The 11,574-nt window shown below is 40.6% G+C and overlaps 1 protein-coding gene across 1 annotated transcript in view; it reads left to right on the forward strand.

Annotated features, from left to right (window-relative positions):
- LOC311329159 (elastase-1-like) overlaps positions 1–1,313 on the forward strand; it is a 5,315-nt gene extending 4,002 nt beyond the window's left edge. The window contains exons 6-8 of the mRNA XM_084463035.1: positions 2–144; positions 654–803; positions 1,158–1,313. Coding sequence (XP_084319161.1) covers positions 2–144; positions 654–803; positions 1,158–1,169 — 305 coding nt within the window. The 3' untranslated portion in view covers positions 1,170–1,313. The remainder of the gene's footprint in view (position 1; positions 145–653; positions 804–1,157) is intronic.
- The last annotated feature ends 10,261 nt before the right edge of the window (positions 1,314–11,574 follow it).

Below are 11,574 nucleotides of genomic sequence, written 5' to 3' on the forward strand. Positions count from 1 at the left end.
GCCGGGGGCAACCTCTCGGCCCAGCTAAAGCAGGCCTACCTGCCCGTGGTCGACCACAAGACCTGCAGCAGCAGTGGCTGGTGGGGAAGCACCGTCAAGACCTCCATGGTCTGCGGTGGCGGCGGCAAAGAGGCCGGATGCAACGTGAGTTCACCGCAACGAGAAACATCACCGTGAAACCACTACAGTCTGATGGTTCAAATCAGATAATTGAGATAGATCACTGTGAAACCAGTACAGTCTGATGGTTCAAATCAGCTAATTGAGAAACATCACTGTGAAACCACTACAGTCTGATGGTTCAAATCAAATAATTGAGATACATCACTGTGAAACCAGTACAGTCTGATGGTTCAAATCAGATAATTGAGATACATCACTGTGAAACCACTACAGTCTGATGGTTCAAATCAGCTAATTGAGAAACATCACTGGGAAACCAGTACAGTCTGCTGTTTTAAATCAGATCATTGTTGATATTGGGGTGTCCAGTAGCATCCTTTCAAATCTTTATGGTCTGCTTGATTGATCTTTCCTGAGGCGCAGAACCAGTGGATCCGTCCTGAAAGAGCAAGCCCCTCCCAACCGGAACTCTTACTGTACTTCTACGCCAACATTATTTCAGAAGTATTCATGTTCTTCCTCCTCTCCAGGGTGACTCCGGCGGCCCCCTGAACTGCCAGGTGAGCGGTAAGTATGTGGTCCACGGCATCGCCAGCTTCGTGTCCGGCCAGGGCTGCAATGCCCCCAAGAAGCCCACCATATTCACCCGCGTCTCCGCCTACATCGGCTGGATGAACGGGGTCAGTAGAAACACCAAGAATCTGGGATAATGCTCCTGTTTCAACTTAGGATACATGAGTTATGTACATCAATGTAAAATGTTACGTTTTATAGATTTTTAGTTGTATATCAATACGTTTACAGTATATCGTTTTGAGAACCAATCTCGATATTCTAAGTTGACATAACATAACTTTTTCAAATAAAAAAGTCTTAACTTGTCACACACACTCACACACACACACACACACACACACACATTTCACTTTGAGGTTGTAAACATATCACTTTAAAATTGAACACTACCATTTAGTTCAAGTGGTTCAAGTGTTGTAAATGAAAAGCTGTTTGACCCCGTTCCTCCTGTCCTCCAGATCATGGGCTGAACAGAAGAAGGATCTCTGCAGAAAGTCAGATTCCACCGACGTCTTCAATCTCCACTCTGACGTGTCTGGCTACTGCTGGTTCTATAAATAAACCTTGTCAATCAACCTTGTCAATCAACAACCTGGTTGGATATTTTATTGTGTTGTACACCATCACCCACACTAATTTGACAGGAGAGTTGTCAATGTTTAAGACATTCTCCAAAAGAAGTGGTAGGTTGTGGTCAGTTCTGACACAGATATTTATTATTATACCTTCTAATGGAAGACTCAGAAACTAAGCAAGAATGTAGGAGAATGTCAATTAGATAATAATACACATGTATACTTCCTGTGCTGATAAGAATATGTAGAATCTCCCAAATTCTGACACTACCTGTAACATCATCTCTCTTTTTAGTTTAGTTAATTAGACAGGTTGAAGGTTTGTTATGCTTCCTACAGAAACTCCAACGTTCTAACAAGTATATCATTCTGGTTCATTTCCAAGAACCTGCCTATGGGAAACTGTAACCTTTATGACATTTGCAAATAAAAAAAATTGATTGCCCAGGAAATGTTGTGTCAAAGATATATACATATATATAGGTCAGAAACCATGGAAACAGCAGCACATTGCAGCAGATGTAATCTGCTACCCTGTCATAAAAAGGTTACAGTTGGGGTCCATTTATGTTCTCTAAGGTACACCTTTTGGTGATGTATCCTACAGGGGTTACAATTTAACCCCTAGGAACTAATAAGTACTGTTTCTGGTTTAAAAAGGTACCTAAATGGTCCAAACTGACAAAGGGACCATATCTGTACCATTTTCTTTATGTGTAAGGGTACAATGTCACGCTCCATGCAGATTGAACCATAGAACAATAGCCTACATTGTGAGTGTTGTACAATAAAAAATAAAAAACATTTATCCAAATAACACAGGTTTCTAAATTTGCTTTTCACGTTTTCGGTGCTCGCTGGCCAAAGCTAGTTCTGGTTCAACATAGCTTACGCAGTTGGTCACGGAGTGTCCGTGGCACGCAAACATTCTCTTTATCCCTAAATGCTAATTGCCATTCAGTCATTCTCACTCTCAAGCCATGGGATGGATTTGCTTTTGACAGATCTCCTCCTGAAGTTGGAGGAAGCAGGGATAACCATTAATGAAGAGGAGGCACAAATATTCAGAGGTACAGTAATGTCAAATGTTAAGTGTTTAGCATTATGTGGTTCAGAAAACTGTTCTCTTGATATAGTGGCAGAATTTTGTTTCAGTTCTTAAGCCACTTCTCGCTCAATGTGGGCAGTAAAGTTAGAAGGGTTCTGACTCGTATCCATGGCTAGCATAGTCACAGTTGTGATGTAGCTACACGGGGACTCTGGGAACAATGGTTGATTTTCTTTAACTTCGGCAGGGTCAAGTACAGCTGGCTACATCATTCTTCATATCAAACTGCTTTCAACTGATAACTGGCTAGTTCAACAAGGCTAGCTGGGATACTTTTTTATACAGGACAACGGTCAAAAAGCTGTATGCTTCTAAACTGCACACACATTATCTAACCACTGACAACAGAACATTCCAGTGTCTAATTTTTTTTATTCTAACACATGCACAATAAACATTCACAGTAATCATTCAAATTATCAAATCAAATTATCAACACGGCCTACAATATACAGCACAAACTCAAGTTATAGCACTTTGCAACGGCACTTTGCAGCGGCAGAGGCATCGTTCATATCTTCCTTGTTACAGCTTATGAGGGTTGCCTATATCAGATAGCTACCTAGGTCCTAAGTGGAAATATCCAAATTACAATATGGCCAAGGCATTCAATTATATTTATACATAATTTTAAGAACTCTTACCTATTCATTTCACCGTTACCCTAATTCATTATTATTATTATTATTATTATTATTAGGACTATTGTCAATAAAATAATTGTCATTTTTCCACCGCTGCTGCTTCAGCACGATTATTTGTAGGCTAATAGTGTATTCTTTGTTTGTATTTTTGTTTTTATTTGCATTAAAAAAAAGCAGGCCTGATTTTGTTTGGCCTGATTTTATGCTCATTTCATCTTCACTGTTATGAAGCACTTTGGGCTGCAATTCGTTTTGTGTTGATAGTTGCTATACAGTTTATTAAAACAAGCCCATAAAAACTGCACAAGCTGGCCGTATGAACCTGTGTTTGTCCTCTTGTCATTTTCTACAAATAATGTCTGACATTCTAAATTTTGGGGAAAAGTAGTATATAGAAAGTGCACTTACTCAAAAACATCTATAAATAGTAAACCATACATAGTAAACCAGGATGTTGCTGTGATCTCATCCTTTCCTCATTCCTCCAGTTGTCAAATCTATTTGCCAACATACTGTTTGAGAGCCAGCACACCTCAGTGTCCCCTAATCAATTTTTTTTTTCATGTATCACCTAACCTCTCCAGCACCTCACCAATATCAATTATTTTCTCTCTTTAGAGAAGAGTACAATCCATTACAACAACAATTGCTTACAATGTTTTATTGTTGTTTTGTAATATTTTATCATGAATATCATAAATAAATGCTGCATGTAGTTACATTAAGTGTTATTCAGTTTTTCATATGCTAAAATTGACTGTAAATCCACTTTAAAGCTGATATTTCAAATAATAACTGACTGAGGGAAAGTGCCCCCTGGCGCCCATGGGCGGTTCGCCTTTCTTCCTCCTGTCCTCAGTTTTTTGAGTCACCAGCTGCCACTGATATATATACAGTGACATAGGTGATGATCTACCACTTGAACCTAGGGCAGACATTCCCAATATGAATGCAGTTTTGACAAATTTTAAAGAAGAAGAATAACATTCCTCAGGGTGTGCAACAAGACATTCTAAATGACATTAATTTCCAATTTTGTTACTTCAAAGAAAATTACGATGCCTTCATAACTTACCATCTTCAGAAGAATGGATTTGACATTTTGAAATCCCCTGAAGTGAGTTAAGTAATACAGTCCACTGACTTTTATGAAAAAGCATCTACAGCATAATTTCACTCCTACTTAAGAAAGATAAAGACCAGACGGAATGTGCAAATTATAGGCCTCATTCCCTCCTCAATGCTGATATAAAACATTTTGCAAAAACTCTTGTGCTCCGACTCCAACCTTTCATGACCAGACTTGCGCATTGTGACCAGACTGGCTTTGTCAATCAATTAATCATCAGATCTAGGCTGGCATCGCAGATAATTTCAGGAAGTTGTTGCATATAATTAATGGTGCTTCTGGCTTTTCCTCTGCTGCAGCAGTGCTCTCGCTCGATGCTATGAAGACGTTTGACCGCCTGGAGTGGCAGAACCTCTGGTCAGTGTTGGATGCTATGGGCCTAGGGTCTACCTTCATTCACATGGTTAGAATTTTGTATGCAAACCCGACTGCAATGGTGTTGACTGGCAGGATTTTCTCCTCGCTGTTTCATGTAGCCAGGGGCTCCAGGCAGGGCTGCCCGCTAAGTCCGCTGCTCTTTGTATTATCTCTGGAACCTCTGGCCCATACGATACATCAGGATAATGCTATCACACCTATCACCATATCCGGAACTCAACATCACGTATCTTTGTATGCGGACGATTTCCTGGTCTATGCTGATGATGCACAGCAGTCAATCTCTGTCATATTGTCTGTCTTTGAGATATTTGGTAACATATCGGGTTATAAGATAAATTGGTCAAAGTCAGCTTTTACCCCTGATTGAACCCATGAGGTGACATTGCCTTTTTTGATTCCAGTCGTCAACCATTTTAAATATTTGGGTATTGAGATTTTTCTATCACTACTGACCATTGCTAAAAATAATTTTGAAGAATCACTGACTAAAGTTACGCGTGATTTTGATAGATGGTCGGCATTGCTGCACTCTCCCAGATCTCAAATATTTATTATTAAAATGAACGTACTTCCCCAGATCAATTTTATTAGCTCAATGCTGCCCTTGCCACCACCACCCTGTTTTTGGGATAGACTGCAGTCGGCGGTTACAAAATTTGTTTGGAGAGGGATTGTCCACGTCTCAAACTATCTATAATGCAGCGAAACAATTTGGCCGGGGGGATTTCCCTCCTGAATTTTAGATGGTATTACTGGGCCTTCACACTCCGTCCTTTGGCTGTTTGGTCCAATACTGAAGTTGAGGTGGCATGGCGAGCTCTAGAGGAGAACTTAGCTCTCTCATTAAAACTGGATGAAGTGTTGTTCTCCAAGACAACTGTAAACCAGTGCAAACTTTGTTTTGGCCCAATTATATGTCAGGTGATTGTGGTTTGGACGGCAACAGCGAAAGTCAGTAGTGTCTCATCTACCTGGAATCCATGCTCTCCTATTTTCAATAATGATAGGTTGTTGATTGGCAATTTGCTTAATGTCGTCATTGGTATGACAGGGGGATTCGCAAGTGTAAGCATATTTTTGGGAACGATGGTCTGCACTCTTTTCAGGATTTGTCTGTTCAGTTTACATACATTACAGTCATTTAGCAGACGCTTTTATCCAAAGCGACTAACAATAATTGCATTTAACGTAGGAAAAGCCAATGTATTACTACTTGCCAGAACTCACAAGTGCATCTTCTTTCTAAAACAAGTGACTAAGAGCATAATCTAGTGATGAAGGCAAAGTGCAAGAATAGCAATCTAAAGTACAGTGCAATACAATACAGTACAATACAATGAGTGCTTAGGAGGGAGGATTGTTGTAGTACTTCTTGAAGAGATGAGTTTTGAGCCTGCGACGAAAGATGGGCAGTGACTCTTCTGTCCTGACATCAGTGGGCAGTTCATTCCACCACTGCGGAGCCAGGACAGAGAAGAACCGTGACCGTGTCGATCGACCGCAGGGGCCTCGGAGTGATGGGGCAACCAGTCGCCCAAGGTAGCAGAGCTTAGCGGTCGGGAGGGGGGTGTAGGGGTTGACCATGGCCTGGAGGTAGGAGGGGGCTGTTCCTTTCATTGCCCTGTAGGTTAGCGCCAGAGTTTTTAACTGTATGCGAGCTGCTACAGGGAGCCAGTGTAGGGAACGGAGGAGGGAAGTTGTGTGGGAGAACTTGGGGTGGTTGAACACCAGGCGAGCAGCGGCTTTCTGGAGGGCTGACGCTGGGGCCCCAGCGAGGAGGGAGTTGCAGTAGTCCAGGCGGGAAATGATCCGTGCACATGTCACATGTGCAGAAAACGACAGTTGGTCATCCAGGGTCACACCCAGTTTCCTCGCAGTCCGAGTCGGGGTCACCACTGTGTCTTCAATGGTGATGGCCAGGTCCCGGTGCGGGCCGCCCTTCCCCGGGAGGAACAGCAGCTCAGTCTTGTCCAGATTGAGCTTGAGGTGATATGTCGTCATCCACTCCGAGATGTCAGCCAAGCACCCAGCTATGCGTGTCTCCACTTGTGTATCAGAAGGGGGAAATGACAGGACCAGTTGGGTGTCATCGGCATAGCAGTGATAGGAGAAGCCATGCGAGCGAATGACAGAGCCCAGAGATGTAGTGTAGAAGGAAAACAGGAGAGGACCCAGGACAGACCCTTGTGGAACCCCCGTAGTCAGACTACGCGGTTCCGATATCGACCCTCTCCATGTCACCTGGTAGGAGCGGCCCGTCAGGTAGGATGCAAACGGAGTGTGCAGAGCCAGCGACGCCTTTCTCCTCAAAGGTGGAGAAGGAGTTTAATTTACAGCGTTCCACTTTTTACTTTTATTTGCAATTGAGGACAGCCATGAAGACCTATGGGGTCCCTTGGCGTTCTCCGCTTAAAGTACATCCACTGCTTGAAGTATTATGTGGGGTTGGGGGCACATAATATATTAACATATTTTCCCTTATCCCTGGACTCTATTTGGCGGGCTGATATCCCTGACCTGGAGCCATATTTTGACTGGTCGACAGTTTGTGCCAACTTTGGGCAGTCATCCAGGTGCCCTGACCATCAACAAATCCATTTTAATTTCATTCACAGGACATATATGACTTTGTGCACGCTTTACATTATGAAGGTCAAGGCTGACCCAAAATGTACACTGTGCCCTGAGGGAGCGATTGGTACCTTTTACCACATGAGCTGGGAATGTCCAGGAGTGGCCCGGTTCTGGGAACCGGTAGCAGACAAGCTCTCCGCTATGCTGCAGGTGACTGTGCCCCTGAACCCGACTGTGCTGATCTTAAATGATCCCTCTCAACTCCACTTACTAACATCTCAAGAGCGTGTTTTTGTCCGGTCTTACGGCCGCCAAGAAGATAGTCGCGACCAGATGGAAACCGCCACACACACTAGCTCTGCGACAGTGGGTACTTCCTTTTCTAGATGTGGTATATCTTGAGCTGTCGACAGCACACATTCATGAAGCAAAGGAAGGATCCATTAGGCTTTGGACTTAAGTGGTGGAGGATCTCAAAGATCTTTTGAACTGAATGTAATGGTTCTGTGTTTCTACTTCTGGTCCTGCTGTCGGTGGGTTTTTTCCTTTTATTTCTTTCTCTTCTGCTGTGGTTTCTGTTTGTTTCATGCGGACATTTGTCAGCGTATTGTCATCTTAGCAGTTTTGATACCACCAGACAATTTTAATGCTGAGTGTACAGTTTTTCATTTTTGATTATTGATGGAAGTTATTTTATATTTACTTTTGGCTGGTGAAGTTGTCTGTGTTGGTGTGTGTGTGTCTGTCTGTATGGTTGTACTTATTTGTGTGTAAGTACGTGGTTTAGGTATCTAGTATTTGGACATGTACATCTTTGTATGCATTTTTTATCCCATGTGGAATTTTTAAAATTTTTAATTTTCTGATTGTATAATTTACGTTTTTAGTATTTACAAATGGTATCCACGACTTAAAGATGTGTCCGCTGTTAGTTTTCATTGTTGTTGAAAACAAATAAAAATGTGTTCAAAAAAAGGAAAAATGAAATGAATTGAACATAACATTTCAAAAGATAAAAGAAGAACTACAACAACTTTCAACAGGTGAAAATGAAGAAAAATAGACCAGTACAACTTTCAGAGCGACTTCTGCAGAATTCTATGATTACAGGGTCTGTCTCTCAGAAGTGCTGTCTTTCTAGGCTCTTGCCTTTTTTAATGGCACACCACATTCCACCTCACTGTAAATATTGGCATGTGTTTCTGATCTGTCGTGATATTGTGGACATTGTAATTGCCCCAGAAGTGAAAACAGAAAGTCTAGTTATTTTAAATGTTCTTGTTTGTTAATTTCTTACACAACTTAGTGATGTTTTTGGAGATGTCATCATTACTCCACACTAATAGCCATGTATGGTCCTCTCCGTTCACTATGGTGCATGCGCTCTGAAGCCAAACATCAGTATTTCAAGATTATTGTAAGTAACTGTAGAAACTTTATTAATGTCGCAAAAACCTTAAGTGACAGGCACCATATGTGACAATGCTGGGAACTTTCCCCAGGTACAAGCACGGCTACTACGTTGTCATCTCTCCCAGTACAACTACAGAAATGTAGTAAATGTGTACATGAGTGTGAATGTTCTGCTCTCACTGCTCGACTTGAACACAGCTATGCAGACAGATAACTAGTTGACGACGACATGCCTTCAGTCTTCTTTATTTAGACGTTTCTTGCACTCATCAACAAGTAGTAAAACTGCAAAAGAGTAACAAAGGCAAAATTCTGTCACTTGGCCACATCTTACAATAGACTTGAATAATATTTCCATAACTTATTATAGTACAAAAACAGACTGAAAATTATGCATACAAAATGAGAACAACACATTAGATGCCGCTCCTAATGCTAGGTTAATGTGCTATTTGTAAACACTGAGAAATATACTTGGATAACAAACATAACATCACAATATCCATGTAATAAACTGCCAAAATGTATAGTTCTGAACTCTAAATTTAATCAATATACAGGATAAAGAATGAACAATAAAGATTGTGTGTACACAATTTAGCTAGGCCTACTGCACAAGTTGGCTTAACCTGGAAAATGAATTGCTAATCATATCCTCTTACAACAACCGAATCACGAAATCATCTTCAATATATGTTATAAAGCATGTTAATTGTTGTAAATACTTACAGACGGTTCTTTCTATAAGACAACAAAGGAGGATGGAAACAGATAACATTCAGCATGAAGTGTCTCTCTGAGATCGCCATTAACTAGCTAAACATCGCTCACTTCCGGGTTCTTTTTGAAGTAAATTGGTTCAATTTGCTGACACACCACAAACAAATGAACAAGAAAAAAATCATAAGAAAATAACACCATATACTGGCAGGACTCATCTGCCAGCACAGTGAATATGCATCTGAAAACATTTGGTGTCCGTTGGTGTTCTGATATCAAATTCTCAAAAGTGCTAGTTTTGTCAACTTTTTGATCTGAACCATTGTATATGATCATAAGTAACCTTAAAACAGGGCTAAACATGATTTTTCCCTTTACTACTCCTTTAATGTTGTACACATCAAGGGTCTGATAGTCCATGTAATTCATGGGGATCCATTATGAAACATGAAATGGACTATCAGGCCCTTGATGTGTACAACATTAATGATCATACTGTATATTTCTCTCAGAAATATTGTAGTCTTACTGTATAGTACTAGTAATACTGATATCTTACTGTATAGTACTAGTAATACTGATAGTCCATTTCCTGACCTGGTTTAACTACACTGCAGTAGTACTTTTAGTCTTACTGTATGTCATCACATTGTAATTTACGTTCCCAAAATTTGTTTTAACATTTATATTATGTACCTGCGTGTGACTAGCTGAAAGCTAGCTCAAAGGTACAAATTGAACACATAGAAAACATTTATATTCTAGGAGGTGGTTCTATCAGTCTGGTTCTATCATGGTAGGAGGACTACCGTGGCGATCTCTGAACTAATAGTATCAGCTGACAGAATATAACAGAAGCATGCATATTCAACATTTGATTAGAATATAAAACATGCATATTCAGCATCTGATGGTAGAGGCTGTGGGGATGAATCTACTGCATGGCTCATCTAGTGGTCTCAGTAGAGCTGGAATACAGTGAAATCAGTCTACCGTAAATAATCTGCTATACATGTATTATTTATCCTAAAAGATTTACATAAAGATAAAATACTCATATGTATAGGGTGGAAATGCAGAATATACATAGTAGCAAAAGAACAAGGAATATATATATATATTCCTTGTTCTTTTGCTACTATGTATATACAGCGTGTGTAGAATATAGAATATATACAATGTACAGACGGCATAGATACGTATAGTAATACTCACATACATAAATAAATAACACTACTACTACTAATAATAATAATAATAATAGTAATACTACAACTAATAATAATAACAATAATAATATTAAATATTGATGCAAGACATTATCACTGATATTTCCCACATTCATTGAGTTGCTTTCTCAATGCAGTAGGTATATGTGTCTTTGACTGTCTGCTCATCCTTCTCTGACCTTCCAGGTTGACAGAAGAGAGTTGCACTCCTTTGAACCTGAGCAAGAGAGCTCCTTCCTCAGTCAGTAAAGCTAAGGAGAATTCTGGGGGGGAAAACACCCATCAAGACACCTACACCCAGCCACTACTAGTACATACCCCCAGAGACTGAGGTTCAAATCAGTACACACTCTCCCCTGTTCTCCCTATCCCCCTCCAGCTTTGGGGGACTGCAAACCTGTTAATTCTAGGAACGTGACTCGGAGTGATTAGTCTGACACCCAGACTGAATCCCCATTTCCTCTCACTTCATTATTCAGTTTGAACAGGCTCCCATTGCAGACGTTTTTTGAGATGGTCGTTGTTGAAGGAGTCCTCAGCGATTAGTTCATCCCCTAACCAAACAACAACAAGCATCTTTATCTATCATACAGTGAGACACACTTCACACGGTGTAGGTGGCAATGTCGAAACACACACATCTCCCCTGCTCTTAACCTGTCTTATAATTAAATCTTCTTGATGTTAAACCTTTTACTGTGTCTTATTTTCTATTCTCTCTTTTCATATATTATCTGTCCTGATTTTTTAAATAATTTTTTGTACCATTTACTAATACACTATGTTTTTTTTAATTCTCTTTTCTTATTCTGTAAAGCCCTGTGTGCTACATTTGCTTGTATGAACATGCGCTATATTAATAAAATTGCATTAGACTTTAACCAATCACAACGCGCAGTTCAATTCAAAGGATGCTGATTGGCCTGGTTGGAATTCCAACCAAGAGGTCACTCTGGACGAGAGCCATTCCAGACCCTGAATCGCGATTTGAAAATTCAGATTCAGGGGCTGGAGCCAGGTCAGGGTGTGATAACTGTGAGACAGAACACAGGTGAACACCTGCTACCCCCGAGCAAACAGCCCAACGTGTCCAGCCCAGCGT

This window comes from Borostomias antarcticus, assembly GCF_949987555.1.
Source record: "Borostomias antarcticus genome assembly, contig: scaffold_89, whole genome shotgun sequence".
Lineage (NCBI taxonomy): Eukaryota > Metazoa > Chordata > Actinopteri > Stomiiformes > Stomiidae > Borostomias > Borostomias antarcticus.